Here is a 26317-nt window from a genome sequence, read left to right on the forward strand (position 1 = left end):
GTGGGCCAACCGCGGAGAGCCGCGGTGGGCTAGCCTTTCAGGTTTATAAGTCAACATGGATTTGACAGCATGGCTGCAGAAGCAGCAGCAACAGCAGTCACAACAACAACACATGCCGCTGCCTGCTACGAATGTACCTTCCCCGATGCAGATGCCGATGCAGATGCCGTTTGGGATGCAACAATCAGCGTTTCCCGCCCAGCAGGGGCCACAGAACGGGGGCCAGCTCCAGCCTCAGCAGTTGCAACAGTTGCAACAGCAGATGCAGCAGCAACAAATGCAGCAGCAGCAGATGCAACAGCAGATGCAGCAGCAACAGATGCAACAGCAGATGCAGCAACAACAAATGCATGTGCAGCAGCAGCAGCAATCTCAGCAGCATCCACAGCACATGCATATGCAGCAGCAGCAGCAGCAGCAGCAGCAGCAGCCGCAACCACAGCAACCACAGCCGCCGTCTTCACAACAGCCGCAGCCACCACCTATGCTGGGTATGATGAACCAGGCTGGTCCTGGCATGCCGCCGCAGATGAGCACGGGGTCGACGATGCCATCATCGATCACGCCTGCGCAAGTACTCCAGAACATTCAAAACAACATGACAGCGCTGCAACGGCAATGGACCGTGGTCAATGCCCAGCCGGACAATCCCAACAAGGGCACAGCTATTCAGTACTTGTCAGGGCAGATGCGGCGTCTCATGGCCATGCAAGAGTCGATTGTAGCTGCGGCGCGTGCGAATGGCACCGACCTGAACGTGAATGGGCCGCCACCTGCGCAGAATGGCGGCATGCCACCGATGTCGTTTGCGATGTCGTCACCTGCGATGCCGATGATGTCGCAGGCCTCGTCGCAAGCCCCAACACCAGCACCGCCAACGCAAGGCGCAGCGATGAGGATGCCGTCACCGACGTCGGCGTCCTCGCCAGCGTCCCTACCGCGATTCCCGCCGTCGATGATGCAGGCGCCATCGACCGAAGAGGCACGACGAGCGCCATCGCCTACGACGCGCACGACGCCGCAGGCGCCGCAGTCACAGCCACAGCCACAGCCGCCGCAGGCATCCACATCGCAACCACCTACGCGTGACTTTACGTCAGTGGTGCACTTGTTTCTGACCCAGCGTGGCATGGCGTTACCCCCTGACTGGGCCGCGCCGTTTGTGGGCCCGGCCGCAGGGGGCGGCGCGGCGGCGGGGGAGACGCGATCGGTTGATCTACAGACGCTCTTTGCCAAGGTTCTGAGCTTGGGCGGCTCAGATCAAGTGTTTACGATCCCGAATGGCTGGGCAATGGTCGCCCAGCAGCTCGGACTGGCCATTGGTGGGCCTAGTTCCACGCCGAATGCCGCGATCCCTGTGCCGAGCGAGGTGCCTGGACGTCTTGCCGCGTACTATACGCAGCGCCTAGCGCTCTTTGAAAAGTCATGGCTGGCCGCGCAACGTCGTGGGCCTGGGGCGGAGGCTGGGATGCCCGCGGCGCGTGTGCCGCCCAGTGCAGACACGGCGCCGGAGGCCATGCCACCGCCCTCGCCGACCACAGCGACGCCCACGTCAGGCACGCCTACGCAGCCATCCACGTCGGCGAATCCGTTTGCCTCGTTGGATCCCGCGCAAGTGCAGATGGCTGTGGGGCAGCATATGAGCCAGCTCCAAAAACTCGTGACGACCGGCCAAATGACGCCGCAAATGGCCATGGCACGGTACACATCGATTCAGCAGGCGGTCCAGGCGTACCATGCGGAACGGGCGTCGGCGTCGCCTTCGTCGATGCCCCCCCCCGTGTCGACGTCCACGGAGCCTGCCCAGCCTTCACCTAGTCCCGGGCCCTCGATGCCGACGCCGGTCATGCCTACGAACACGCCGCCCAGCCGGCCATCGCCTGCGCAGCCGGAGGCGGCACGCCCAGCGGAGGTGCGTCGGCACGAAGAGGTGGTGGCGCCGCCGCCGATCCAGACGTCAAGCCAGGTCGAGCCAAGTCCCGGACCTGCCGGCGCCGCCGCGCCCGTGCCAGTGCCAGCGCCCGCCGCCACAGGACCGCCGCCGTCGTCGGCGGCACCAGCAGCGCCGGCCAAGTACAAAATTACGTACATCCCGATGCACTTGGACGTAACGACGCAGGGCGGACGAGATTTGGACCGCCTGGACCGCGAATTGGCGCCGCGTCTCGCTGCGCGCGCGCGCCTTCGGACGGTGGCAGAGCTCGGGACAGTCGACGTGTACGGCCTGATTATGTCTTTGCGGTCCGGCTTGTCGTCCGAGATCGCGTACGCGCTCAATGTGCTCCTGATTCTCTCAGCTGGCGTGGGCGCGCCCAGCTCGTTCCAGCTGGCACTGGCGCCCTGCGATCCGCTGCTCGATGCGTTGCTGGATGTGCTGGCATCGCAGCTGCCGCTCCTGGCGCCGCCCGTCGACGTAGCGTGGACATCGCTGCGGTATGCGGATGCGATTGAGCTTGCGCTGCACGACGAAGGCCAACTACGTACGTTTGTACGCCGCAGCGCCTCGGCAGCGAAAGAGCGGGAGGCCGAGCGGTGTGCGTCGATGGTGCAGACGATTCTTACGATCCTGCGCAACGTGGCTACGATGCCGGACAACACGACGTACCTCGCGACACATACACGATGTGTGTCGATGCTCATGCAGATCGCCTACGCGGCTCTCCACGATGCGCGTTGGGACGGCCACAACGGTTCGTCGGCGGCGCTCGCAGCGCTCACCTTGCGCGAAGTGCTGCACAGCCTGAAGGATGTGCTTACCATGGTCCTTGGCCTGGTCGGCCCCACGCTGGATCTTTCGCAGCATGCGCCGGAGGTCACAACGACGATGCTCGATATGCTGCGCTTCTTTCTCCTTGACGCGGCCGAGTGGGAACGACGTGAAGGCGCCTCGCCGCATGTGCTCGAACGCCTCGCTGCGACGACGCCCAGTGCACAGGCCCTGCTGTTCCAAGTGCCGCACCATACCCGCCTCGCGCTGCAAGTGCTCTCGTGCCTGGCCTTGCCGGACCCGAATCGCGAGACGCTAGCACAGCGTACGCCCGCACCGGTGCTCCTGGAGCTCGCCGAGCACTTGGTCCATCTCCTGCCTGTGCACGTCCCTGATTTCCGGCGGCTCACAAGTGTCACGCGCTTGGAGTACACGGAAACCGCGGCGTTTTGTTTGTACCATGTCGTGTACTTGGCCCCACCGAGCGTCAAGGCCGACATTCGCGCGCTGCCAGGCGTCCCAGGGATCTTGTTCCGCGCCGCCAAGCACTTGCTGCAAAGTGCTTCGGACTATACCACGAACCCCTACGGCTTGCTATGTCGTCGACTCATCGAGACGCTGCGCACGCTGCAAGAGGGCAAGGATGTGCTCAGCGAGCCGCCGCTTCTTGGCATGTACTGGCCGCCGGACGAAGGCAGTGTCGCCAAGACGGCCAGCGACGCCGTGCCCATGTCGCTGGCGCTCGGCCCACACGAGGCAGAGGCCATCATGGAATGGCTCGCCCGCACAGCCAACGTCGATACGGGCCTCGCGTCGGACCTCTTGGCGTTGGTACGTGCTTGAATCTACGGCCATCTACGCGTCCGTCGTCAAACCTGGGTTTTTGTGCAGAATGACAAAGCCCTCCATAACTGTGATGTAAGTCGCGATAGTCATACATACTTGGGGCATACGATAGATACTCCTCTGTGGCCAGCACACCACGCTCTCGCGCGCCCAGCCGCACGGGCGTCGTGTGCGTTTGGAAGCCGGAAATCGTACGTGGCTTGCCCGCTTGGCCCACCACATCCACGGCTTTGCCCACACGCACATTCACTGGCAGCTTGGCCAGCGACTCGTCCAGCGTAATCAGGAACCGCGGCCGCATCGCCGATACAAGCCAGTAGAGCATCCAGTGCGTACGATCCAGCACAAACCCACGCGCCTCGGTAAACGCCAGAAGCGTCGCCAGGAGACCTGCCACGCCCGTATAGCTGAAAAGCAGGCGGTCCGTGTGGTACGGATCCAGACCCAGCGTGCCCTTGCCCATGTGCACAAGGCCCTGCGCAATGCGCACGACAAACAGGCAATCAGGCTCCTTCGCATAGTAGCTCGCAAGCTGGCGCAGCCGCTGTGCCAGACGTGCATTGTTCGTCCCCGCACCGACAATGCCCATCGCGAAAATCGCATTGAGCGCCACGTCCAAGTCGCTATCGTGCGAGTACTTGCTCAGCGTATCCAGCACACCTACAGCCGGGTTGGACGGGTGCAGCAGCGCCATCGCCAACGGCACCGTGCGCCGGATCACAGGATCGCCATAATGCATCAGATGCGACATGTGACGCAGCGTCATATCCGCACCGACATCCTCGCCCATCGCAATCAGCGCAATCGCCAGCACAGAGAACGCCTGGTACAGATCATGGACAGTCTCCGCCTCGACCTCCTCGCCGTCGTCCCCCTCTTCGCTCTCCTTCTTCGCGGGCGTCACGTGTTCGGCACAGTAGTGCAGCAGCGTCTGGATCTTGAGCACATTGCCCGTGCCCGCGTAGCTGCATGCATCCACGAGAATCTGCACATCACGCGACGAGGCATGCTCAATCGCTTTCAACGTCTCGATCGTCGCGTCCGACTCGTCCTGGCGGCCAAGGAATAGCAACGCCAGACCCAGGGCCAGGAACCGCATCCACTTGTCGTCCAGCTGCGACGGTTCACGCTCCATCATCGTCTGCAGAAGGCTCGGCACAATCTCGCCATGCGCCGAACCCACAAACACAAAGCCCAGCGAGAGCGCACACAGCGCCGCGGTATCCATCGACACAGTCTCGTCCTGGACATAGGGCAAGAGCAACGCCAACACTTCTTCCCGCGCAGAGCCCGCATACGCCATGCCCAGGCCCACAATCGATGCATGCTGCAGCGGCTTGCTCTTGCTCTCCACATGTTCGGAGAGCAGCGCCAGAGGCGCATCCATCTCCGTACGCACACCCGCATGCAAGAGACCGTACGCCAGCATCGCACCCGCCTTGACTTGCTCCTCCGAGGAGTACGTGTACTTGTCAATGTGGCTCAGACCCATCTCGGTATCCCATAGCAGCGAAACACCGGTACTGGCCGCCGCGGAGAGCTTGCCATGGTCCTTGGTCTTGTACACGTAGCTATCACCTTCGTCGGCGCCGACCATCAGCGGATCGTTGCCGAAGCCAGCATTGACAAACGCATTGACAAACACGTTCGCCAAGTTGCCTCGCGCCGAGTCGATCATCGTCGTACGTGCGGTCTCCAAATGAGTTTTGTACACATCTTCCGGCGTCTTGGGATCGTACACAGACAGCTCCTTGCCGAAATCAATAAAGTGGCTGGACAGATGGGTGTGGAAGAGGCAGTCCAGCAGCTCCTGGTCCTCTATCGGAGCCGACTCGTCCTGAAGCCACTCCAGCGGGATCTGCTGACGCGCAAGCAGGAACGCCATCTGCTTTTGCATCACTTTGTTCGACGTAGACGTGAAATCTTCACGAATCAACGCACGATCCATCAGGCGGACACTCAGGACGAGCGCCTCAAAGAACCGCTGGTGCTTGCGGTAAATCACACGCGCCGTACGCAAGAACATCACATCGTCCGGCGGTACCAACAAATTCACACAGCTCACAAGGTACAGACACACACGCTCGTACGTGTCCTTGTCGACGTATTGCGGCAGCTGATCCACGGCCTCCATTTCCAGCAACAGATCGACGGCATCCACTTCCGCATTGTGTTGCAGACTGAACTGCACCACAAGCAGTGCGAGACGCATGAGCTCCGAGGCATCTTCTTCTTTTTCCGTACGAGCATTGTACTCTTCGCCCAGCTCCGTGCACAGATGACGCACATACTCGTGCCCCCAGTGGCCCAGGTCCTCGGCCGTGGTAGACGTGCGCATCTCATCCGCACGAAGACGGAAACGGAGCGTCTCCCGGTCGCCTGTGTTGGAGTAGGTCATAGCAAGGACACTGAGGATCTCCGCAAAGAGCACCTTGTCCTCGTTGGCCGACGACCATGATTCGTACACCTTCTTTAGGTCGGGGTAATGGGGATGCAGGAACTTGAGGGGCTTCGGCACCGACGTCATGGACGACGTACTTGTCCGAATCAAGTTGCGCATCACTTCCAAGGCAGGACGGTACAACTTGGTATCCCCCTCTTGCAAACGCTCTACCAACATATCCAACTCGCCTTTGAGTTGCTTGTCTTCTTCGCTCATTTCATTGTCTTGCGGCTCCGACGTCGCATGTTTCTCATTCTTGGCATGCTTGGGCTCGGTCTCCTCCGGCTTCTCGGGATCCCGAGAGAGCACGCGGATACTAGCCGCTTGCGACTCGTCACGGACCATGCTGGTAGACGCGAGGCCGAAGCAGGACGACGCGCCACCCTTGGGTGATCGTGATCACGTGATGGAATACGTCAGGCCTCGTCCCCCGCCACACGCACAGACGCAATGCAGAAGAACCACCTACATTAGCTATCAATGGACCACATAAACATGCAGGCGACAGACCGGTAGGGGGCCCATGGCAATGCCAGCGCATGCATTTCCTCCGGGTCCAAGTACATCTTTTTGGACGTCTTTTGGCCACGCGCCCGCTGGGCCAGCGTCGAACGTGTGACAGTAGTGGTAGGATAGGGAAGGTCGGTGTGGGTATCCAGCGCGGAAGGCGTGTACGTAGCTTGCCGCTTGGCCTCCGTAATGGTAGGACCATGATGATCTGCCATGTAAAAATGAACCATGCCTCGCTGCACGCCCAGATCACCCACAGGCAGAATATCCGGGCTGCGCATCGCAAACATGAGTAGCATTTCCGCCGTCCAACGACCGACGCCTTTGACCTGCGTAAGCTCGGCAATGCAAGCTTCGGGGTCCATCTGCACGATCTTTCGTACGTCCAAGCGGCCATCTGCAAAGCGTCGTGCAACATCGCGGACGTACTTGATTTTGGCGCCACTCAGCCCCGCCGAACGGAGCGCCTCGTCCGAGACTTGGAGGACCTGGCGGGGCGTCGGGAAGGGCCACTGCTCCTTGTCGACAGCTGCCACATGGATCTCGTCCACAGAAGGCATGCTGGGCTCGAACAAGCGGCAGAACTTGTACAGAATACTCCGCGCTGCACGCCATGAAATCTGCTGGCCCAGGATAGAGGTGGTAAGCGTGCGGAAAAGGTTGAGTTGCTTGACGTCGCCACGGTACATTTCATCGTAGACTTTCAATTCCATCTGCGCAAAGAGGGCCTTGAAGCGTGGATCGACGCGGCACAAGTGGGCCTTGGCGGTGTCGAGAGAGAAGGGAAGGACGGGCTGTTCAATGGTCGTGCATTGGTACACTTGGTCGTCAGGCAAAAGGGGCGGGAGAGAAGGCGGCGCCGCCTCGATCTTCACACGCTTGACACGCGGAGCCGGCTTCGATTCGACAGACAACGTAGGAACTTGTATCACAGGTGCACTCGCTGTCTTTCCCAGCAGCCGAGACGATCGTCGCGCAGTGCTGGGCTTGATCACAGGCATGTCCGACCAGGGCCGTGCGCGGTCGGTGGACATCCTGTCGTAGTGGAGGGAGAAGCGAAGCCCAAGAAAAAGCGAGCAAACGGAAAAGCCACACACAACGCTACGCCGGCCATCTTCCATGACCCATCCTATCACTACGACACCTACTCTACAACGACCAAGACTACATGCATGCCATTACACACGCACCTGGGTCGGCGGCGACGTCATCATGTCGTGCGCCAAGTCGGCTGACGTATCCGCCTTATCGCCGCCAAAACGGAACCACGCTTGCATCGTCTGCATGGGCGAGGAAAGGACCGACATGGGCGACATGGCCGTGGTAGCCACGCCATCGTCATGGCGCGTCGCCACGGATTCAGACGAGGCAGTGGACGGCGAAGGCGCCCGACGTGGGCCACGTACGCCGCCGCCGGTCGATGCTGAATACGGTGTGCTGGACATGAAGGCAGGAGGTGGCCCTTGTGGCTGCTCCGGCACGCACATCAAGCTGCGCTGCCGATCCAGTGAGTGAGACCGACGGAAGGCATGTCCCTCCTTGGTATGCGCTGCACTTGCGTCGTCGGCCCACGTAATCTCGGTAGATACAGTGCCGTTGGACGTGTGCTTCCAGTTGCGGGGTAGGTCGTTCGACATGCGAGCACTGCTTGGGAACGACGACCGAGACGAACTCGACATGGCATACGATTGGTGTGCTGGCGCCTGCGTCGGTGCTGCCACAGGGAGAGTCGACGCCGGGGGCACCACCGACGCGTCCATCGGCTCCAAGTACAGCTGCACATGCGCCAAGGAAGGCAGCTCTTCCATGCCAGGCTCCTCCGTGACCGACTGAGCCAGAGGCGAGGGCGTACGGGGTGCATGAGGACGCTGGCTGTGCGCCGAAAGCGGCCGCGAGGCACGGCGGACCAACGCCGTCGATGTAGGCTCCGCGTTGGTGGGCGGCGCCTGCGCACGTACAGGCGTCACACTCGCAGTCGCGGTCGCGGTCGCGGTCGTCTCGTGCTGCGTAGGCAGATCCATCGGCACCTCTGTGAACAGGGGACGCTGTGGTGCGCCCTCTGTCGCAGGCATGCGTGGATCCTCAGGACCTAGCCAGCTTTCCAGCGATGTCGAAGCCATAAACTGCGGTCGGATCGAAGGAATACGCAAGAGAGGCACACCGTTCGCGGCTGTCGGTCGTGTGCCTTCGTTCATCGAGGTGCTCGAGTAGGCCGACTCTGTCGAGCGAGCTGTTGACTGCGTCGCAGAGCGACGAAGGGCCGTCGGCATACGGCGCAGCTGCGTCTTCGGAAGCTCGCCTACCAAGGACTGAGCGTCCATGTCTTCGGGCACATCGGCATCAATACTGCACTCCTGCCAGGCCTTAATACGGTCATGTAGCTGCTCGGGCGACATGGTAGGCGCAGGGCGCAGGCGCGCAGGCGGCGGCATAGCAATCGAGTCCTGCGCCGGGCCGCGCTCAGGCACGTCGTCGTCGTGCGCGCCTGCCGACGATGTGTACGAGCTCGAGTCGTACTGGAACCGCTGCTCCTTGCGGTTGATACGACGAGCCATGGGGATTTGGTGGTCTGGCATACCGATAGACTCGCCAGACTCGAGCGAAATGTTGCGGCTGTGCCGGCTAGAACGGAAGCGCGAGAGCATGCTGTGGCTCAGGCGCAGACTCGTGTGACGGAGTGAGGAACGTGTGCCACGCGAGCCGGCCAGGTGGAACTTGTTGCGCAGCGACGCTGTACGGGGACTCCGCAGGGTCGGCGAGGCCGTTTCGTTGATAGGCTGACGGTCCAACGTGAGAGAAGGACGCGCAGCGTACTCCGAGATGAGCGACGGGTAGCGCACATCCTCCTCGTCTGTTGAGGGGATGGACAAGACCGGCTCAATGGCTGTGGCCGGCGCACCCGTCGGTTCGTGCGACACCGGCGTCGCCTGCGCTGCTGCGTCGTCACGCGGCGGAGTGCTTTTCTGCGAGACAGGCACGTTGTACAAAGGTTCATCTGTCTGGTGCGTCGCAGGAAGGTAGGGACGAAACCCAGGCATGGGCCCCGTGGACACGGGCTCGACGTCCTGCAACCGCGCTCGTTCAAACGAAGCTTGTCGCTTCGCCATCCAATGACGACGAAGCAGGTAGCCACCGAGAAGACCCAGGCCGGAGATCACCAGGATACCGGCACAAAGGCCCACAACCAGCGCAATAATCAGAGTGGTAGTGTTGCTGCTACCTGTAGCAGCTGCACTAGCACCGGGCATGAGGAAAGAAAAGGGGGACAGATACGAAGAGAAAGTGGATAGGGTGGCCAGCACCTATGCACGACCAGCGTGCGGGGAAGAGAGTGGGGACGTGGAAAGGGGAGGGTGGGAGCGACCGTAGCGGGGCACAGAGCCGAACGAGCTGTGGTGGGAGCGTGCAAGACGCGTAAGGAGCCCCGTGAGAGAAGGAAGAGATGTAGATCGAGAAGGCGCGCGGTGGATGTTACATGCATGCGCCAGGCCGCCGGGTGCTCACGTGCACGTGGCACAACGCCTACCGACTCCACACGGTCACACGTACCATAAACTGTCTATGAAGGGTATATGGAAGGAAAGCCTCACACGCTCGACGTAAACGCACCGAGTGTCCCTAACACAGATAGCACGAGTGATACGCCAAGCAATATACAGTCAAATAGGGTAGCTGCCATGCTTCGCTCCGTGGCAAATACAGCCATATTCGCAGCAAAGGGCCCAAGAATGCAAGTGTTGAAGGCGAAAAACGCACCTAGGAACGCCATCACACGCTCCAAACTCGGGAACACAATCGCAACGAAAAGGACCGAGCCGGAGAGAATCAGGGCTAAGCCTATACGCCCAAGCCGTGCGCCGACTTTCGACTTGATATGGTGGCCCAAACGGTCGCCAAATGACTGCACAAGATCAGCGGACGTCATACGGTCCAGCTCCAAGTGCGACTGGAACATGCTGTGTGAGGTAGATTCGGATGGCGGTATCGCCGATGTGCCCACCTGTGCCCCAGGCATTCGTGAATCTGTCTCGGACACATGTGGCGTCTTTTGATCGTCTTCTGCACTCAGACCCACCAGGTTTTCCAGCAAGGATTGCACAGGGCGTACCGCCAATGCAAACTTGGTCAGAGGGTTGATAGTCATGAGCAGCACACACGTCGTCGTGAGAATAGCTGGCATGCCTGGTGTATGGGCCAAGTCGCTACTAATCACATCGGACACGCGATCGCCAAACATCATGTAGCCTGTCGTCGCGACAGACAAATAGAGCAGCGCCGTCGCAACGTAGGCCAAATCCAGCATCCGGCAAAAGTCCGCTGGGTTCCGCATGTCACGGTACAGCGAGGGTATAATGGGATGCGAAGAAAAACCGGACATGAGCAAACCAAATCCGATGCCCATGCCCGACCACTGGGGCTTCCATGTTGTAGAGGCTGGATGCCACAGACTCCCAGGTGCCTCGCGCTTGGCCAGCCCATCCACAAAAAGAACCAAAAACAAGAACAGAATACTCAAAATGCCAATCAGGGACACGGGCGAAATGAGCGAGAGAGAAAGGAACAACGTTGGCATCGCCAGCACAAACGCCAGCGCCTTGAACCACACAAGCGTGGTAGGGCTCGGCGTCTCCGCATAGCCATACACAAGCGCCGCCAAGCTATCGCTGAACAGGATGATCAGCGCCACGGCCACCATAAACATTTCCATGCAAAACAATACGCCGATCCACACACGCGCCTTGGGGCCAAAAGCGTACATACCAATGTCCGCATACGTACGCAGCGAGGGATCACGCGCCATGATCCGCGCCAGGAGCTTCCCACTCCAATTGGTCAAACTGCCACACAGAATAAACAGGAAAAAACCGCCCATCCAGCCGGCACTCGCAAAGACGAGCGGCATCGAGAGAATACCGACACCGACCAGCGCATTGACCGTGTTAAACCACGTCTGCAGGGTAGTGCTCTTTTCACGATCGTCCAGGGCTGTCTCTGTCGCAGGCGAGAGCATCGAGGGACTAAGGGCACCCTGATACGATGAGTTGACGTGCGGGACACGCATCAGCGGCGTACGCTCGTCTACACGGTACGGATCACGCAAGTGCGGAGCACTGGCACGAAGCGGTGTCCGGAGACGCGATCGAGACCGAGTCGATGGTTGGAAAGGAGGCGTGCCTCGTGGTGGACGGCTCGGAGCACGGTCTGGCGACGCATAGTACAATCGCTGCGGGTATTTGGTCGCCGTCGCGTCGAGCGACAATTGCTTGGGGCTGCGGCTCCGACTGCGTCCAGAATGGTCCTGGCCATCGTCGCTGAGGCCTTCTGCATATTCGTCGTCGTCTTCGTCATCGTCGTCATCCGACTCGGCATGCGCGGGAAGAGTGTGGTGGTATCGATGGGACTTTTCTCCTCGGCGACTAGAAGAGCCACGATGCTCCGCTGCCATCTCCGCTTCTTGCATATCGTCCCATACTTGCTGCGCCTCCAACTCAGTGGGACCACGGTCGCGGACACGTGCCGACAAGGAAGCGCTGTCATCGGACATAGACGAATTGTCGCCGGAGAACTCGCCATCGGTCGACTCAATGCCAGTCATTTGGGCGTCACTATCCTGCACACTTTCTTCGTCGTTCGATGTGCCCGGATCCTGGCCACACCAACGCCGCTCAACAAAACTCGGTGAACTGATGAGATTGTCCCCGAAATAAGCTTGGGAGCGCGAATAGGACCACACAAGATCCAAACTACTGCGCCATGGCTGATTTACTGCATTGTCTCTGCCTTGAGCGCGATTAGGCGCCGTGGGTCCACGCATCGGGATCGCATGGCGGCCCGGCATCGCTCGTCAGAAAGAGCCAAGCTAAGTTTTTTTTTGCTTGGATTTACTTCGTCGGGGGGCGATAAGAAACCCATCCCCCGCGTCAAGTCGCACGTCACGTGCGAGACGCGCGCGCACCTCGGCGGGAGAGCGCCGCCAGCAAAAGAGCGACATCCACACGCCGTCGCCTTAGGAGAGACGTGCTCGACGATGTGTATGTAACCCCCTGACACTGACCATGACAGCGTTTGGTGGCGGAGGTAACGCCTTTTCGTGCGGGTCGTCGGCGCAGAGTACGTATACGCCCCTCCCTCTGACCACAGACTCGACGGCCAATAAGCCTACCTTCTCGTTTGGTGGCAGCGCCTCCAGTACGTCTTCCCTACGCACTAACACGATGTAGACACTCAAGCACAGGCTTCCGCAACCACAACGCCGTCCAAGCCCTTGTTTGGCGCGGCACCTACAAGCGGCACTGCAGCGACCAGTACGGCCCCCTCGTTCTCTTTCGGCGCGACCAACAATACCACAGCCAACACAGCCAAGCCAGCCGGTGGCTTCTCGTTCGGCACACCCTCTTCATCCGCGCCCACGGCAGCAGCGGGATCAACCACCCCAGCTTCTCAACCACCATCCAACCTCTTCGGTGCGAAGCCTGCAGGCACAGCGCCAAGCACTGGCCTGTTTGGCCAGGCAAAGCCGGCCGACGCTGCGCCGTCAAACGCCCCCAGCACGAGTGGCACATCCACTGAGGCATCCAAGCCAGCAGCAGGCGGCTTTAGTTTCGGATCGAATACCACCACCACGTCGTCAGGCCCCAGTGGCTTCAGTTGGGGGGCCAAGCCTGCAGAAACCAGTACCGAGACGACAAAGCCTGCTGCCTCAGGCTTTAGTTTCGGCGCGAAGCCAGCGGATGCTTCTTCGACAGCAAAGCCAGCTGGTGGCTTCAGCTTCGGGGCGAAGCCAGCTGCCTCCTCGGAAGTGAGCAAGCCCGCTGGTGGCTTTAGCTTCGGTACAAAGCCAGCCGAGTCGTCTACGGAGGCGGCGAAACCTGCGGGTGGGTTTAGCTTCGGTGCCAAACCAGCCGAGTCATCTACAGAGGCCACCAAGCCTGCAGGCTTTAGCTTCGGCGCGAAGCCTGCTGAGTCGTCTACCGAGACGAGCAAACCTGCGGGTGGCTTTAGTTTTGGCGCAAAGCCTGCCGAGACTACGGCGGCGAGCAAGCCGGCTGGTGGCTTTAGTTTCGGGACCAAGCCTGCCGAGGCCAGCGATTCAAGCAAGCCAGCGACGTCAGGCGCAGGCCTAGGTGCAAAGCCGGCCGACGCCAAGCCAACTGCTGGCTTTAGCTTCGGTGCCAAGCCTGAGGCAAGTCAAGAGACTGCTAAGCCAGCCACGAGCGGTTTCAGTCTGGGTGCCAAGCCCGCAGACGACGCCGCGAAATCCGAAGCCAAGCCGGCGAGCAGTGGCTTTGGCTTTGGTGCTGCGAAAGAGACCTCGACGGAGACCAAGTCGAACTCAGGTGGTCTTTTTGGCACAGCGGCGCCCTCTACGACAACATCTTCCACGACAAACAACGCCTCCTCAGGTTTCTCCTTCGGTGCCAAGCCGGCTGCATCGACAGACGCAAAGGCGCCCACGACGACGACGACGACGTCTGGTAGCTCCACAGCAGCAGGTACATCGACAGCGACGTCGGCGCCTGCCCCATCGCTGCTGCGTGGTAAGAGCATGGAAGACATTGTGAAGATGTGGCAAAATGAACTGGATGCCTCGATCAAGGAATTCAGTCAGCAGGCGGGCGAAGTGGCTACGTGGGATCGCGTGCTACTGAAAGGCGGTGATGAAATTAGCAAGCTGGTACACCATATCGCTCAGGCCGAAGAGCGCCAAGCAGGCATTGACCAGACCCTGGACTACATTGAACAGCAGCAGGCGGAGCTGAATGCCTTGCTCGATACGTACGAGAACCAGCGGAAAGACTTGCTGCAAACCAGTGGCATGCAGACGCATGGACGGACAGATCTTGGCGTCGCGGATATGGAGCGGGAGAAGGCGTACACACTGGCTGAGAACCTGAACGCGCAACTCGATGACATGTCCCGCAACCTTGTATCGATGATTGAGGAGGTGAATCAAATGTCGGCTCCGGCGAGCACACGAATGCGTGACGTGGTGGAAGCGGCACCGGAGGCCCTCAAATCTATGCGTATCGGGTCGAAGGACACCGCAGTCGGCTACGATGATCCCATTATGCAAATCTCGGCGATTCTCAATGCGCATCTTGGCAGTTTGAAGTGGATTGACGAGCATACCACTTCGCTTCGTGATCGCCTGGAAGCGCTGCGTCGTGGCCACACCGAGAAAGTGTCACTGCATGACATGCTTCGCTCTAGTGTGGGTCCCGACACGCCCCGTAGCTCGACACCGCACCGCTCGCTACGCGAATCGAGCGTGGCATGGTCACGATAGGCACGACAATAGATCTCACAGCGCCCCACGCCCTATGCGCCGTAGTGTATCACGTGATAGGGCGTCGTCAGCGGAGGAGTATGTGGGAGGGCCGCCGCGCACGCACAGCGACACGCGTCCCCTCATCATGATGAATGCGTATCCAGGTCAGACCTGGCGCTCAGAGCCATACGTCGACGCTGTATCATCGCGAAGCAGCTGCTGGGATATGAATGCGCCTTCGCAGCGCCCTGTCGATGCCTTTGACGATGCACGGCAACGCACACAGTACGTATGGAGCTACAGCGACTGACACTGGTAGACAGCCTATTGTCACCGGTACCTCGGTGCTGGGCCTGCTTTACAAGGACGGTGTGATGCTGGCGACTGATACGCTGGCATCGTACGGATCGTTGGCGCGCTTCATGAATATCCAGCGTTTGGAGGCTGTGGGGCAGAACACCGTGATTGGTGCGAGTGGTGATATGAGCGACTGGCAGAATATCCAGCACACGCTGACCAAGCTCATGTACGTATCACATGCTGCTGACCATCGCAGTGAAAAGGAAGAAATCGAGAACGATGGCCATGCCCTCACCCCAGCGCAAGTGTATGCATACCTCTCCCGTACGATGTACGAGCGCCGCTCCAAGCTTGATCCCTACTGGAATGCGCTCGTCCTGGGCGGCTTTGATTCCAAGACCAATAAGCCATTCCTTGGGTATGTCGACCTGCTTGGCACGACGTACCAAAGCTCGACCATTGCCACCGGCTTTGGCTTGCACTTAGCCCAGCCGATGCTGCGTAAGGCCGTCGAGGGCAAGGAAGCAACGCTAACCGAAGAGGAGGCGCGCTCGATTCTCGAGGATTGCATGCGTGTACTCTGTACGTATATGTGACACTAACAACCAGTCTACCGTGACGCTCGCAGTCTCAACAGGGTACGTGTGGGATCGATGACTAACATGGCAGTTCCAAGTCGCCAAAGTGACCAACGACGGTGTGCACATATCCGAGCCGTACAGTGTGTCGACAGAATGGGGCTTTGCGGAAGGTCTGCGTGGCTATGGCCCACAGACGCAGTAAGCGCAAGTCCTTCTTGGCCCTACATACATAGCTTTTTCGTACCACGACCCTGAGCGTATGCCAATGCTGACGTCATGCGTACTAGCCACGACGCGACACGGCACCTCCACCCCCGCAGGCCGAAGAAGGAAAAATAGAACGGCGCCACGCAGAATTTCGCCGAGAGCTGAACTGCGCACGCAGGTTCGCTCTGGCCATGTTTGTACGGTGGCACCTCCCTGTGATCGGCGCCGTGTGCCTGGCTGCCCAAGCGATAGCATCGCATGTACTTACACCGGAGCTGCTCATGGAAGCGCCACGACCAGCCTCTGTCGTGGCCAACGAAGCTGGCACCGCTGCCGTGATTGGTGTCAGCACTTTTTCGTCGCAGACAGGGGACGAGTCCAAGGCTTTGTACCATATCCCGCTCACGCAGGCTCGAGCATGGGACGAGGCGCCGAATGTACGTGTGCTTACCAACGACACGACGGAGGCGGCTTTTGTGGACGATGATACGTTGCTCTATGTAAAGGACAACCAAGTGTGCCAACGCTCTCTGCACGCTACCTTGAAAGGTACAGCCTGCCATGCCGTCGCAGAGCTGCCCACCAGCATCAAATATCTCAAAGTCGCACGTACGTCGAAGAACAAAGCGACTCTGGTCTTTGCTGCCACCGTGTATGACGACGGCGACTTGTACGCCGTCGCGAAGCACGACCGCAGTAAGGAATCGGAGCGTTGGAAGCATGCGAAAGGTACGTCATCCTCTTACTTACGCCAGTGTATGATACGATGTTTGCTCGGCACTGGGACCAGTGGATGGATCCACGTCGTCGTAGTCAGCTGTTTGCGTTGGATGTGCACAGGGACCCTACCACGGCCGCATGGCATGCCAAGGGCTCGATTCGCAACCTCATGCGCGGTACCAAGCTCGAGACGCCTGTCGGCCCCCTGGGTGAGGCGACGGATTTCAGCGTGTCGTCGAACTGGGTCGCGTTTGTCGCGAAAGATCTGCATGTCCCTCCCGCCTGGCATACCAAGCAGCAGGTCTTCCTTGTCCCGATCGACGGCAGTAAAGCGCCACGTCAAATTAGCAGCAATAACCGACATGGCTGGACTGGCATTCCTGCCATCTCGCCCAACGAGGATATGGTCGTGTTCTTGCAGCAGGACAAGGATGGATTCGAGAGCGACTTGAAAGTCTTGCAGACGTACTCGCTGCACGACGGCACGCTACGCACCTTCCACCGCGATTGGGATATGTCGCCGACGGCTCTGACCTTCTCGGCAGATGGTGCTTGGCTCTACGCCGTCGTGACCGAGGACGAGCAGCGCCCGATATACCGCATGCCTGTGGACGGCGCACACCTCGGTCCACGCACAGCGCTGGTCACGCACGGCTCTGTGTCGAATGTGGTGCCTCTGAAGCACGATCGTATGGTGTACACGCGTTCGACGCTGCACCACCCGAACGACGTGTACCTCCTGCACGTGGACGAGGACGAGGAACGTGCGTTGCGTCTTACCAACTTTTTCCGGTGGTCCAAGGCGCATCGCGATATTGACCTGGGGCCCAAGCCTGAACGCTTTACTTATGCAGGTTCGAACGACGTCCCTATGCACGGCTGGATTTTGAAGCCGCCGTCGTTTACGAAGGCGAAGGAACTGGGCGAGAAGCTTCCGCTCGCCGTGCTCATTCACGGTGGGCCGGAGAGTGACTGGAACGATGGCTGGTCGATTCGCTGGAACCCTGCGACGTTTGCAGCCGCTGGATTTGTTGTAGTTACGCTGGATCCGTCGGGCTCGACCGGCTTTGGCCAGGCCCTCACAGATCGCATTCTCGAGCACTGGGGCGATCGACCGCTGGACGATGTGATGAAGGGTGTGCACTATGTGCTGGACACGAAGTCGTACATCGACCGTGATCGCGTTGTGGCGGCTGGTGCGAGCTTCGGTGGGTACATGGTGAACATGCTGCAGGGCCACAATGACGAGAAGCTCTTTAAGGCGCTGGTAACGCACGATGGTGCGTTTAACACGATGGCCATGGCATACTCGACGGATGAGCTGTACTTTGCCGAGTCAGAGTTTGGCGGTGTGCCATGGGAACGCCCAGAGCTCTTGGACAAGTTCAGCCCGCACCAGTTTGTGCACAAGTGGAATACGCCGCACTTGATTGTGCATGGTGGCCATGATTTCCGCTTGAGCCCGGCCGAAGGTGTCAGTGCTTTCCATGCCCTCCAGCGCCGCGGCGTGCCGTCACGTCTTCTTTTCTTCCCAGAAGAGAGCCACTGGGTCCAGGAAACGGTGAACGCCGTGCAATGGCACCATGAGGTCCTAGGATGGCTCCAGCAATGGAGTGCGCCGTCCGACGAGCGCACGGCCCCCGTGCCCCTCGTGTTCCAATAGGCACCGTAGGCCGTCTGTATCACGTGATAGACCATGGAGGAGTCCTCCTCAGCGTACGCGACGCGCCGTCTGACGCGTCTCTTGTGGGAGCACGGATGCTGTACGTCGACAAGTACAGGCCACGCGATCTCAGTGAGCTGCAGTACCATCCGCAGCTCACGGAGCAGCTCCAGAGCTTGGTACGTATACCAGTACTAATGAGCTAGGCGGCGAGTGAAGATTTTCCTCATGTCTTGCTGTACGGCCCAACCGGAGCTGGGAAAAAGACGCGTATTACATGCCTCCTCAAGGCCCTCTACGGGCCCGGCGCTCTCAAAGTAGGTGTGGCATGCACTGACGTATCAGCTCAAAGTTGACCAACGTGTGTTCTTGAACCCCAGCAAGCGGAAGATTGAGGTCAATTTGATCAGCAGCAACTACCATATCGAGCTTACGCCCAGCGATGCAGGTACCTACGATCGCCTCGTGATCCAGGACATTCTGAAAGAGATTGCACAGACACAGCAAGTGGATCAAAATGCGGCGCGTCGGTTCAAAATTATTGTGATCAACGAGGCGGATCTACTTTCGCGCGACGCCCAGGCGGCGCTGCGTCGTACCATGGAAAAGTATATGCGCAACTTGCGTCTGATTCTATGTGCGAATAGCACCTCGCGGATTATCGCACCGATTCGCTCGCGATGCCTGCTCTTGCGCGTCGGTGCGCCCCGCGATGAGGATGTAGCACGTGTGCTGCGCCACGTTGCGAAGCGCGAGAAGTTCCATTTGCCCGACGAGGTGTCAGAAGCCATTGTGCGCGATGCCGATGGCAATATGCGCAAAGCCATCCTCGTCCTCGAGACACTGCGTGTGCAATCGTACGTATTCTCTCTCCCGCCCGTTCTTACGTACAGTCCGACCTTGGCCGGCCCCCTGTCGATTGCTCAGCCTGATTGGCAGACGTATTGCGAGCGCACCGCCGATTTGATCGTGAGCGAGCAGTCGCCAGCGCGTCTCCTAGAAGTGCGTGGACGCCTCTATGAACTGCTTGTCCATGCCATCCCGGCCTCAGTGATTTTCAAAACATTAACGCAGTACCTCGTCGCACGTGTGGACGCGTCGTTACGCGCTAGCATTGTACAGAAGGCGGCATTCTATGTATGTATGAGGCGCTCAGAGAAAACGCTGACACCCGCAGGAACTGCGCAGTGCGACAGGCAACAAGCCCATCTTCCACCTCGAGGCCTTCGTCGCTCAAGTCATGTTCCTACAAAAGTCGCTGTTTTTAGGCATGGATCTCCAGGAATAGACGCTACGTTCATAGTGGAGGGACGCCCTATCTACAGACAGTCAGACACGCACGTCCGATCGCCCCGCGCAACGGCCGGGGTGTGCGCATCACGTGTGAGTCACTTTAATGGGGCGTCGGGTTCTCGACAAAGTGGGGACGTCCGATGTTGCGACCACTACTACAGACACAACTTCGTAGTGTCCGACATTTTTCTACATCTATGACGACGCATAAGAAAGCGCTTACGATCGATACGATCAACCCTAATGTCTTGAAAGTACACTACGCCGTACGAGGCGAAATTCCCAACAAGGCAGCGGAGTTTGAGCAGCAGCTGCATGAAGGCAAGAACCTGCCGTTTGACTCGGTGGTGTGGACCAACATTGGCAACCCGCAGCAGCAGCCGAACCTGGGCCAGGAGCCTCTGACGTTCTGGCGTCAGGTCTCGGCGCTGACAGAGTACCCTGCACTTTTGGATATGCCTGCGGAGGCCCGCGATGCGATGTTCCCTGCCGACACCCAGGAGCGTGCGCGGGAGCTGCTTGAGGCGTTCGGTAGTGTGGGTGCGTACACATCCTCCAAGGGTGTGCCGCTTGTGCGCAGGCATGTCGCAGAATTTCTCAAGGAACGTGATGGCCACGACGAGGACATTCACAACATTTACCTTACCGCGGGTGCCTCGGCGGGCATTTCACTGATGTTCCAAGTGTTCTTCGGCAGCGGCGACGGTGTGCTGATCCCTATTCCGCAGTACCCTCTCTACTCGGCGACCCTCTCCCTGCTCAACGTGGAGCCGATGAAATACAGCCTGCGTAGCGACCACTGCTGGGACCCTTCGGACACGGACGTTCGCCGCCAGATTGACTTGGCGGTGAAGCATGGCATTAAGCCACGTGCAATTGTGGTGATCAACCCAGGCAACCCCACGGGCTCGTGCATGTCCAAGGAGCAGATTTACGATGTGATCAAGGTGGCATACGAATTCGATTTGGCGATCTTTGCCGATGAAGTATACCAGGTGAACATTTACCAAAAAGAACGACCCTTTGCATCGTTCCGCAAAGTGCTGCTCGATCTGCGCCACAGCAGTGACCCAACAGAGCGCGATATGAGCGAGAAGGTAGAGCTTGCGTCGCTGCACAGCACCAGTAAGGGTGTGGCGGGCGAGTGCGGTCGTCGTGGTGGCTTCTTTGTGCTAAACAACTTTGACGCAGACGTGGAAGCGCAGGTGAACAAAATGGCGAGCATTGGCCTGTGCCCGCCGACGCAGGGCCAGATTGGTGTGGATCTCCTTGTTCGTCCGCCCAAGCCAGGCGACCCAAGCTACGAGCTGTATGCGAAGCAGATTCACAACATTCACGAGACGCTGCACCAACGCTCGCTGCTGATTGCTGAGAAGTTCAACGAGTTGGAGGGTGTCAAGGCGGATCCGGCGATGGGCGCGCTCTACATGTTCCCGCGCCTGCACCTGCCGAAGGCCGTGGCAGACGAGGCGGAGAAGGTCGGCAAGAAGGTGGATGAGCTGTACTGTATGGAACTACTGAAGGAGACGGGTATCTGTGTCGTCCCTGGCTCGGGCTTTGGGTACACGCCACGTGTCTTGGACGACGGCTCGAGCTACTCGTACTTCCGCACGACGCTCCTGGCCAAGGCCACGGACAAGTTTGTGGAGCGGTATGTGCGCTTCCACAAGTCCTTCATGGAGCGTTACAAGAACAAGTAAACCACATAGACGATAGGCCCATATATACGTACGTATTCCACTCGCGAACGTCGCGTGCGAGAGGGAGGGCGCCACGCTAAAGAGGCGTGGCGCATTGTCTGCGTGTGCTCCACATGATTGGTCAGACTTTCTTGCCCCCTGCATACGACGACAAAACGTTGTGCAGACGAGGGTCTCGATCGGTCAAAGAAGGGAGGGAGAGACGAGCCGCGCTGCGCTACGTCGTCGACATACGGTCTTGCCATCATGTCGGATACGCTGGCTGGCCATCGATCGCCCAAGCGAACGACATGGGGGAAACTACCTACACCGCCCTCGTCAGGTGGTTCGGATAGTGTCACCCTTCACAGTGATGACAGGAAAGGAAAAGCACGCTTACTCACGGGCCCTGAGGCCGAGGCACGCGAAAGCAAACGTCCATGTCGTCGCGACTCCCGGATTCTTACGCCACCTAGTACACGCGGCCGGCGTATGCATGACAAGCTAGGACTCGCAAGCGAGGCACGTCGCCAACCGCAGTCGCGGCATTGGCGGCACTGCAGCGATTCTTTCGATGGGGCATGGCTCTTGGACGATATGAACATTGCCTCGTCCTCGACATCTTGCCGGCCTCTGGAGGACGGCTCTCTCGCGCCGGCCCTTCCTGCGTTATCGAGACCTGTGCGTGATACGCCACACAACCCCTTTGTGGAAGGAGGGCCAGCGGATGTCGGCATCACAGGGCCCAATGCACCGAATGCGCTCATGCGGTCGATGGGCCGACCGCCCAAGGACCCATCCCATACAATGTTTGTTTTGTACGTATATGTCCCCTGCCTAACATTCCAGCCGTGGCCAGCGTGTCGTGTGTTCCGATAAGGCTCTCGCCAGCCGCCGCCCATATGCAGCAGACGTGGGGCAATCGCCTCTCCGACCTCGACTGTTGTTCCCACCGCGGCAGCGGGAAGGTATGCAGTACGACGTACCGGAACGGAATGCCCTGTCTGACGACGAAACCTCGGGGCCTGTAGGCCCCAGTCGTAAGCCGCCGGGCCGCGGCTTGTTTGCGCGTGAACTAGCCTCGCGCGCGCCAGGCCCTTCGATCGTTGCCACGGATGACCTGGACGCCTCGTGGCTCGCTGGCCATGCCGCGGCTCAGGACAAGGCACCATACGTGGAGCCACCTACATACCCACCACGGACCTATACGCTACCGGCCAAAAACAGAGAGCTGCTCCAACGACTTGAGTCGGTGCAGTGGGCCGACGAGGCGTCGCCCCCCGAGGAGGCGTGAGTTGTATGTACAGTAGTTGCATGGTCTTATGTCATAGTAATAATGCCTACAATGCTCAAAGAAGCAAGCGCACGCCCAAAATGGGCCCAAAATCGTCCTTGCCTCTTTTTTATTTTAACCACGTGCGTCGGCATGGCCTTCCAAGCCTTACGCGCGCGACGCGATGCGCGTCAGCGGGACTGGCGTCGCCGCTCCACGGAGGCGCCTACGCATGCATGCCAGGCGATCCCAGGGACCTCACTGGAGGTCGAGGTAACGACATTGGCCGGCCGAGGCCTACGTCTCTCTCCGCAGGCAGCGCCATGTCAACCTGGCGACACGCTCGCAGAGTTTCCGACGTCCGTCTCTGTGCTTGCCACCTCGCAAGTCCCCCATCGATGCCACTTCTGCTTCAGCAAGCCGGACCATGCGCTTGTTCGCTGCTCGCGGTGCCATTTTGCGCGGTACTGCGGTGCCCAGTGCCAAGCCGCGGCATGGACCGACTATCGGCATCGTGATGAATGCCATGCGCTGCGCCGCTGGTTTCGTACGGCGGAGCACCCCGACACGCTCCCAGACCTCGCACGCGAGCCTGGCCCGTCTGTCCGGGCCCTAGCGCAGCTTCTGTGGCGCCGCCAACGACAGGATGCTGCATGGTGGCAGCCGCATGCACGCATGATCTCACACCGGACTACATTGGACGCAGCGAGCCAAGAAGAGGCCGCGTCGATCGCGTATCGACTGGCCCAGTTCCTCGGGTCCGAAGGCACGCTACGTGCCCTCGGGATCGAGCATGCCGATGCGTTGCTCGAGCTCGTGTGCCAGCACAGAGCGAATGGATTCACGCTCTCTGATCCTCACTTGGATCCCATCGGTGTATGTATCCAGCCCACGGCCGCGCTTCTCAATCATGCATGCGAGCCCAATGCCGTGGTGGTCTTCCCGGAGGCGAAGCCAGGCCATCGATGTCGTATGCACATTCTTGCTCTTCAGCCTATCCAGCCTGGTGACGCGGTACTTACGTCGTACGTCGACGTAGCGACGCCCCATGCAGAGCGGCAGCGAATCTTGCGGGAGCGCTATCACTTTACATGCCGCTGTGCACTGTGTACACGGCACGACAGCTGGATCGATCCACGCACAGCGCTATGGTGTCCGCATACGGGCTGCGTTGGATGGGTCTCGCCCACAGCGCCGTCGGCGTGCCGGCAGTGCCATCGTGTGCCTGGAGCGATGGATGTCCAAGCCACACTTGCACAAGCACAGGAAGCCGCGCTGCACGTCGAAAAGGCCATGGCATCAAACGACCTACACACGATACCCAGCTACGTGGCCATTTCGCTGCCTGGCCTCAGCGCTATCGCACCGCCCTCGCACCATCTCATGTGGACACTCCTGCACGCCGCGCAAGTTGTGGCGATTGAAAAAGAGGCGTGGGACGAAGCGATATCGTATGCCCTGCTTCTGTGTGCAGGCATGCAAGCGCGGGGCGCGCGGGATGCACGCAGCTGTCTCTATATACCCGGCCACCCCCAACGTGCTGTCCTCCTGGCGACGCTCGGGCGTCTTTTGGCACAGAGCACGTCCGACACGCCACCGACTGCCTCGGCATGGCTGGCACGGCCACCACCGATCCCACCCAGTGCCCAGGCACGCCGCGAGATGGCGTGGGCCATCTTGCAGCAGGCACAGCACGAGGCGCTGGTCGGATTCGGACGTGCGACGCAGGGCGGCACGGTGGGCCACCTCGTTCGTGCTACGCTGCATGTACTATCGCAAGAGCAGGAGGCCGCACGCACTATGTGCCAACCCACTTCATAGATTCAGTACTAGTATGCTACACCATTCGCCCCGAGGTAGGCGGGGGACCTGCTGTGGAGGCGGACGAGGAGGAGGAGGTGGTGGCATCGCCCTTCTTGTCCGTCGATAGATCCGCAAAGCCAAGGTTCGAAAAGTCGTCGCGGTCCATCAGTTCACTGCACGGTCAGCCCAAGCTATACGCACTTGTCCATACGGCACGCCAAGTACGCCTTGCTGAGGTGGCGGCATGCGCCATTGTTGTTCTTGTTGGCTTTGAGGCAGGCCAAGTATTCACGCATCGCGCTTGTGCATTCACCTATCCAAGTCAGCTTCGCAGCGACGTACCGTCATGATCCAACGGGAACGAGCCACGCTCCGGCGGCAGTACCTGAAAGTTGGAAAACGTCGGTGGGCGTCCAAACGACATGACGCGCCGTGCACAGGAAGGTGGGCAACCCACGAAGGGGCCAGACCGCCCAGCCGTACATCTCTTGGCCCCCTCCACATCGCCTTTCCCCTCCCCTCCGCCTCACGTCGTAGCGCCTGGGGCATGGGTCGCACGTCACGTACCGAGACGCGGACGCCCAGCTATGGCATCGTCTTAGATACAGGCGCCGCGTTTGTTCATGTCGGCCTAGCTTACCAACCTGATGTACATACCATTCCCAATGCGATTGCGCGCACGCGACCAGGCGTGCGCCGGCAAGTCCTGGTCGGCGACCTGATCGAGTCCGACTGCCTCGATTACGGCGGATTACAACTGCGGCTCCCTATGGACCGCGGCATGATCGTGGACTGGGCCGCGCAGAAAAACGTATGGGACCGCGCGCTCGTACGTGCCCTAGGCTGTGCCTCCGACACGTTCGGCGCGCTGCGTGGGCGAACGGTGATCGTGACCGAGCCCTACTTTCTCCTGCCCGAGCAGCAAAAGGCATTTGATGCGCTACTGTTCGACTGGTACGAAGCTGATGCAATATGGCGCGCTGTGCCCGCGCAACTCGTGCCATGGGCCCTTATGCCACGCTCCGAAGCGATGCTGGTCGTCGATCTCGGGCATAGCTATACGCATGCTGTGCCCATTGTACACAATGCCGTGCAATGGGACGCTGTACGCCGCCTAGATATCGGCGGCAGAGTGCTCACACACATCCTCAAGACCATGTTCTCGTACCGTCAATGGAATATGATGGACGAGACCTACTTGACCGACAAAATTAAGGCTGCTACTTGCTTTGTCGCAGCCTGCGAAAAGACGGACGAGCCGGCCATCCCCATGGCGGACAGACCGCCTCATACATGGAGCTTTGCGCAGCTGGTCGACCTGTTTCACACGCACAAGGACAACGATGTAGTCCAGCAGTACGTCTTGCCGGATTACGCCACACCGGACGACGTCGCTGATCCTGCGACCAAGTACGGCTACATTGTGTCAGGACCTCCTGCACCGACTGTCTCTGTGCTACCTGATGAAGCCCTGGACGATTTCATCGCCTCTCCATGGACCAAGCCATCGTCCAAGCTCCGAGACGAGCACCAAGTCCTTCGACTCGGCCAAGAACGATACCAACTCTTTGAATACCTCTTTGCCCCCGACCGACTTGGCTTGGATCAAGCACCCTTGCCTGAACTGATTGCAGATGCGATTCAGCATACGGATCCCTCGGCGCGCGATATGCTCTGGAGCAACGTGGTGCTCATAGGCGGCTCTGCTCGTGTCCCCGGCCTTGTCCCACGACTCCAACGTGAGCTACGCATGTGGGCCCCAGACGACGTGCCCGTGGCCGTGCATCGTGTGGATGATCCTATGGAGACACCAGTCCGAGGTGCACAAGTGCTATTGCAGTCGCCCCCCACATCGGACGCTGGCAAATTCCTCAGTTCGCACCTCGTGACGCGCCAGGCTTATCAGCAACGAGGCGGCAGTCAAGCGCCGCCAGGCGAACGTGGCGGCACAGCGTTGGGCGACGAGCGATTCGGCAGCTGGACGACGTCTTCCCCTACATCCTAGATAGAGACTCTTCATTCA

General features: G+C 59.7%; 14 protein-coding genes across 14 annotated transcripts; 9 read left to right on the top strand and 5 right to left on the bottom strand.

The window, feature by feature from the left end:
* Nucleotides 1-529: 529 nt before the first annotated feature.
* Nucleotides 530-3550, top strand: Malapachy_0024 (hypothetical protein; the record flags this gene model as incomplete). The annotated part of the gene is made up of 1 exon (XM_018134558.1): nucleotides 530-3550. The coding sequence occupies one exon, from the start codon at nucleotides 530-532 to the stop codon at nucleotides 3548-3550; it is 3021 nt and encodes a 1006-aa protein (XP_017991158.1).
* Nucleotides 3551-3562: 12 nt separating this feature from the next.
* On the bottom strand, nucleotides 3563-6341 carry Malapachy_0019 (26s proteasome regulatory complex non-atpase subcomplex rpn1 subunit; the record flags this gene model as incomplete). Its single annotated transcript, XM_018134553.1, has 2 exons — nucleotides 3563-3618; nucleotides 3650-6341. 2 exons carry the CDS (start codon nucleotides 6339-6341, stop codon nucleotides 3563-3565), a joined length of 2748 nt encoding a protein of 915 aa, XP_017991101.1.
* Nucleotides 6342-6466: 125 nt separating this feature from the next.
* Malapachy_0022 (dna glycosylase) lies at nucleotides 6467-7540 on the bottom strand (the record flags this gene model as incomplete). Its single annotated transcript, XM_018134556.1, has 1 exon — nucleotides 6467-7540. One exon carries the CDS (start codon nucleotides 7538-7540, stop codon nucleotides 6467-6469), a length of 1074 nt encoding a protein of 357 aa, XP_017991160.1.
* A 144-nt stretch (nucleotides 7541-7684) lies between these two features.
* Malapachy_0036 (hypothetical protein) lies at nucleotides 7685-9754 on the bottom strand (the record flags this gene model as incomplete). Its single annotated transcript, XM_018134570.1, has 1 exon — nucleotides 7685-9754. One exon carries the CDS (start codon nucleotides 9752-9754, stop codon nucleotides 7685-7687), a length of 2070 nt encoding a protein of 689 aa, XP_017991134.1.
* A 338-nt stretch (nucleotides 9755-10092) lies between these two features.
* Malapachy_0035 (amino acid transport protein) lies at nucleotides 10093-12345 on the bottom strand (the record flags this gene model as incomplete). Its single annotated transcript, XM_018134569.1, has 1 exon — nucleotides 10093-12345. The coding sequence occupies one exon, from the start codon at nucleotides 12343-12345 to the stop codon at nucleotides 10093-10095; it is 2253 nt and encodes a 750-aa protein (XP_017991133.1).
* A 189-nt stretch (nucleotides 12346-12534) lies between these two features.
* Nucleotides 12535-14793, top strand: Malapachy_0069 (essential component of the nuclear pore which mediates nuclear import and export; the record flags this gene model as incomplete). The annotated part of the gene is made up of 4 exons (XM_018134602.1): nucleotides 12535-12538; nucleotides 12570-12617; nucleotides 12648-12695; nucleotides 12728-14793. The coding sequence occupies 4 exons, from the start codon at nucleotides 12535-12537 to the stop codon at nucleotides 14791-14793; spliced, it is 2166 nt and encodes a 721-aa protein (XP_017990990.1).
* Nucleotides 14794-14920: 127 nt separating this feature from the next.
* Malapachy_0048 (proteasome endopeptidase complex beta subunit) lies at nucleotides 14921-15858 on the top strand (the record flags this gene model as incomplete). Its single annotated transcript, XM_018134582.1, has 5 exons — nucleotides 14921-15060; nucleotides 15095-15301; nucleotides 15332-15657; nucleotides 15685-15713; nucleotides 15745-15858. 5 exons carry the CDS (start codon nucleotides 14921-14923, stop codon nucleotides 15856-15858), a joined length of 816 nt encoding a protein of 271 aa, XP_017990928.1.
* Nucleotides 15859-16054: 196 nt separating this feature from the next.
* On the top strand, nucleotides 16055-18246 carry Malapachy_0070 (alpha beta-hydrolase; the record flags this gene model as incomplete). The annotated part of the gene is made up of 2 exons (XM_018134603.1): nucleotides 16055-16592; nucleotides 16619-18246. 2 exons carry the CDS (start codon nucleotides 16055-16057, stop codon nucleotides 18244-18246), a joined length of 2166 nt encoding a protein of 721 aa, XP_017990961.1.
* Nucleotides 18247-18341: 95 nt separating this feature from the next.
* Nucleotides 18342-19534, top strand: Malapachy_0051 (p-loop containing nucleoside triphosphate hydrolase protein; the record flags this gene model as incomplete). Its single annotated transcript, XM_018134584.1, has 5 exons — nucleotides 18342-18425; nucleotides 18453-18563; nucleotides 18592-19103; nucleotides 19140-19383; nucleotides 19424-19534. 5 exons carry the CDS (start codon nucleotides 18342-18344, stop codon nucleotides 19532-19534), a joined length of 1062 nt encoding a protein of 353 aa, XP_017991187.1.
* Nucleotides 19535-19736: 202 nt separating this feature from the next.
* On the top strand, nucleotides 19737-21239 carry Malapachy_0049 (alt1-alanine aminotransferase; the record flags this gene model as incomplete). Its single annotated transcript, XM_018134583.1, has 1 exon — nucleotides 19737-21239. One exon carries the CDS (start codon nucleotides 19737-19739, stop codon nucleotides 21237-21239), a length of 1503 nt encoding a protein of 500 aa, XP_017990927.1.
* A 246-nt stretch (nucleotides 21240-21485) lies between these two features.
* Nucleotides 21486-22512, top strand: Malapachy_0075 (hypothetical protein; the record flags this gene model as incomplete). Its single annotated transcript, XM_018134608.1, has 2 exons — nucleotides 21486-22036; nucleotides 22068-22512. The coding sequence occupies 2 exons, from the start codon at nucleotides 21486-21488 to the stop codon at nucleotides 22510-22512; spliced, it is 996 nt and encodes a 331-aa protein (XP_017990958.1).
* Nucleotides 22513-22644: 132 nt separating this feature from the next.
* Malapachy_0072 (set domain-containing protein) lies at nucleotides 22645-24312 on the top strand (the record flags this gene model as incomplete). Its single annotated transcript, XM_018134605.1, has 1 exon — nucleotides 22645-24312. The coding sequence occupies one exon, from the start codon at nucleotides 22645-22647 to the stop codon at nucleotides 24310-24312; it is 1668 nt and encodes a 555-aa protein (XP_017991015.1).
* A 16-nt stretch (nucleotides 24313-24328) lies between these two features.
* On the bottom strand, nucleotides 24329-24718 carry Malapachy_0087 (metal ion transporter; the record flags this gene model as incomplete). The annotated part of the gene is made up of 3 exons (XM_018134620.1): nucleotides 24329-24467; nucleotides 24496-24607; nucleotides 24637-24718. 3 exons carry the CDS (start codon nucleotides 24716-24718, stop codon nucleotides 24329-24331), a joined length of 333 nt encoding a protein of 110 aa, XP_017991006.1.
* Nucleotides 24719-24841: 123 nt separating this feature from the next.
* On the top strand, nucleotides 24842-26299 carry Malapachy_0073 (actin-like protein arp6; the record flags this gene model as incomplete). The annotated part of the gene is made up of 1 exon (XM_018134606.1): nucleotides 24842-26299. One exon carries the CDS (start codon nucleotides 24842-24844, stop codon nucleotides 26297-26299), a length of 1458 nt encoding a protein of 485 aa, XP_017991071.1.
* Nucleotides 26300-26317: the final 18 nt, after the last annotated feature.

Source organism: Malassezia pachydermatis (assembly GCF_001278385.1).
Source record: "Malassezia pachydermatis strain CBS 1879 chromosome Unknown scaffold6, whole genome shotgun sequence".
Classification (NCBI taxonomy): Eukaryota; Fungi; Basidiomycota; class Malasseziomycetes; order Malasseziales; family Malasseziaceae; genus Malassezia; species Malassezia pachydermatis.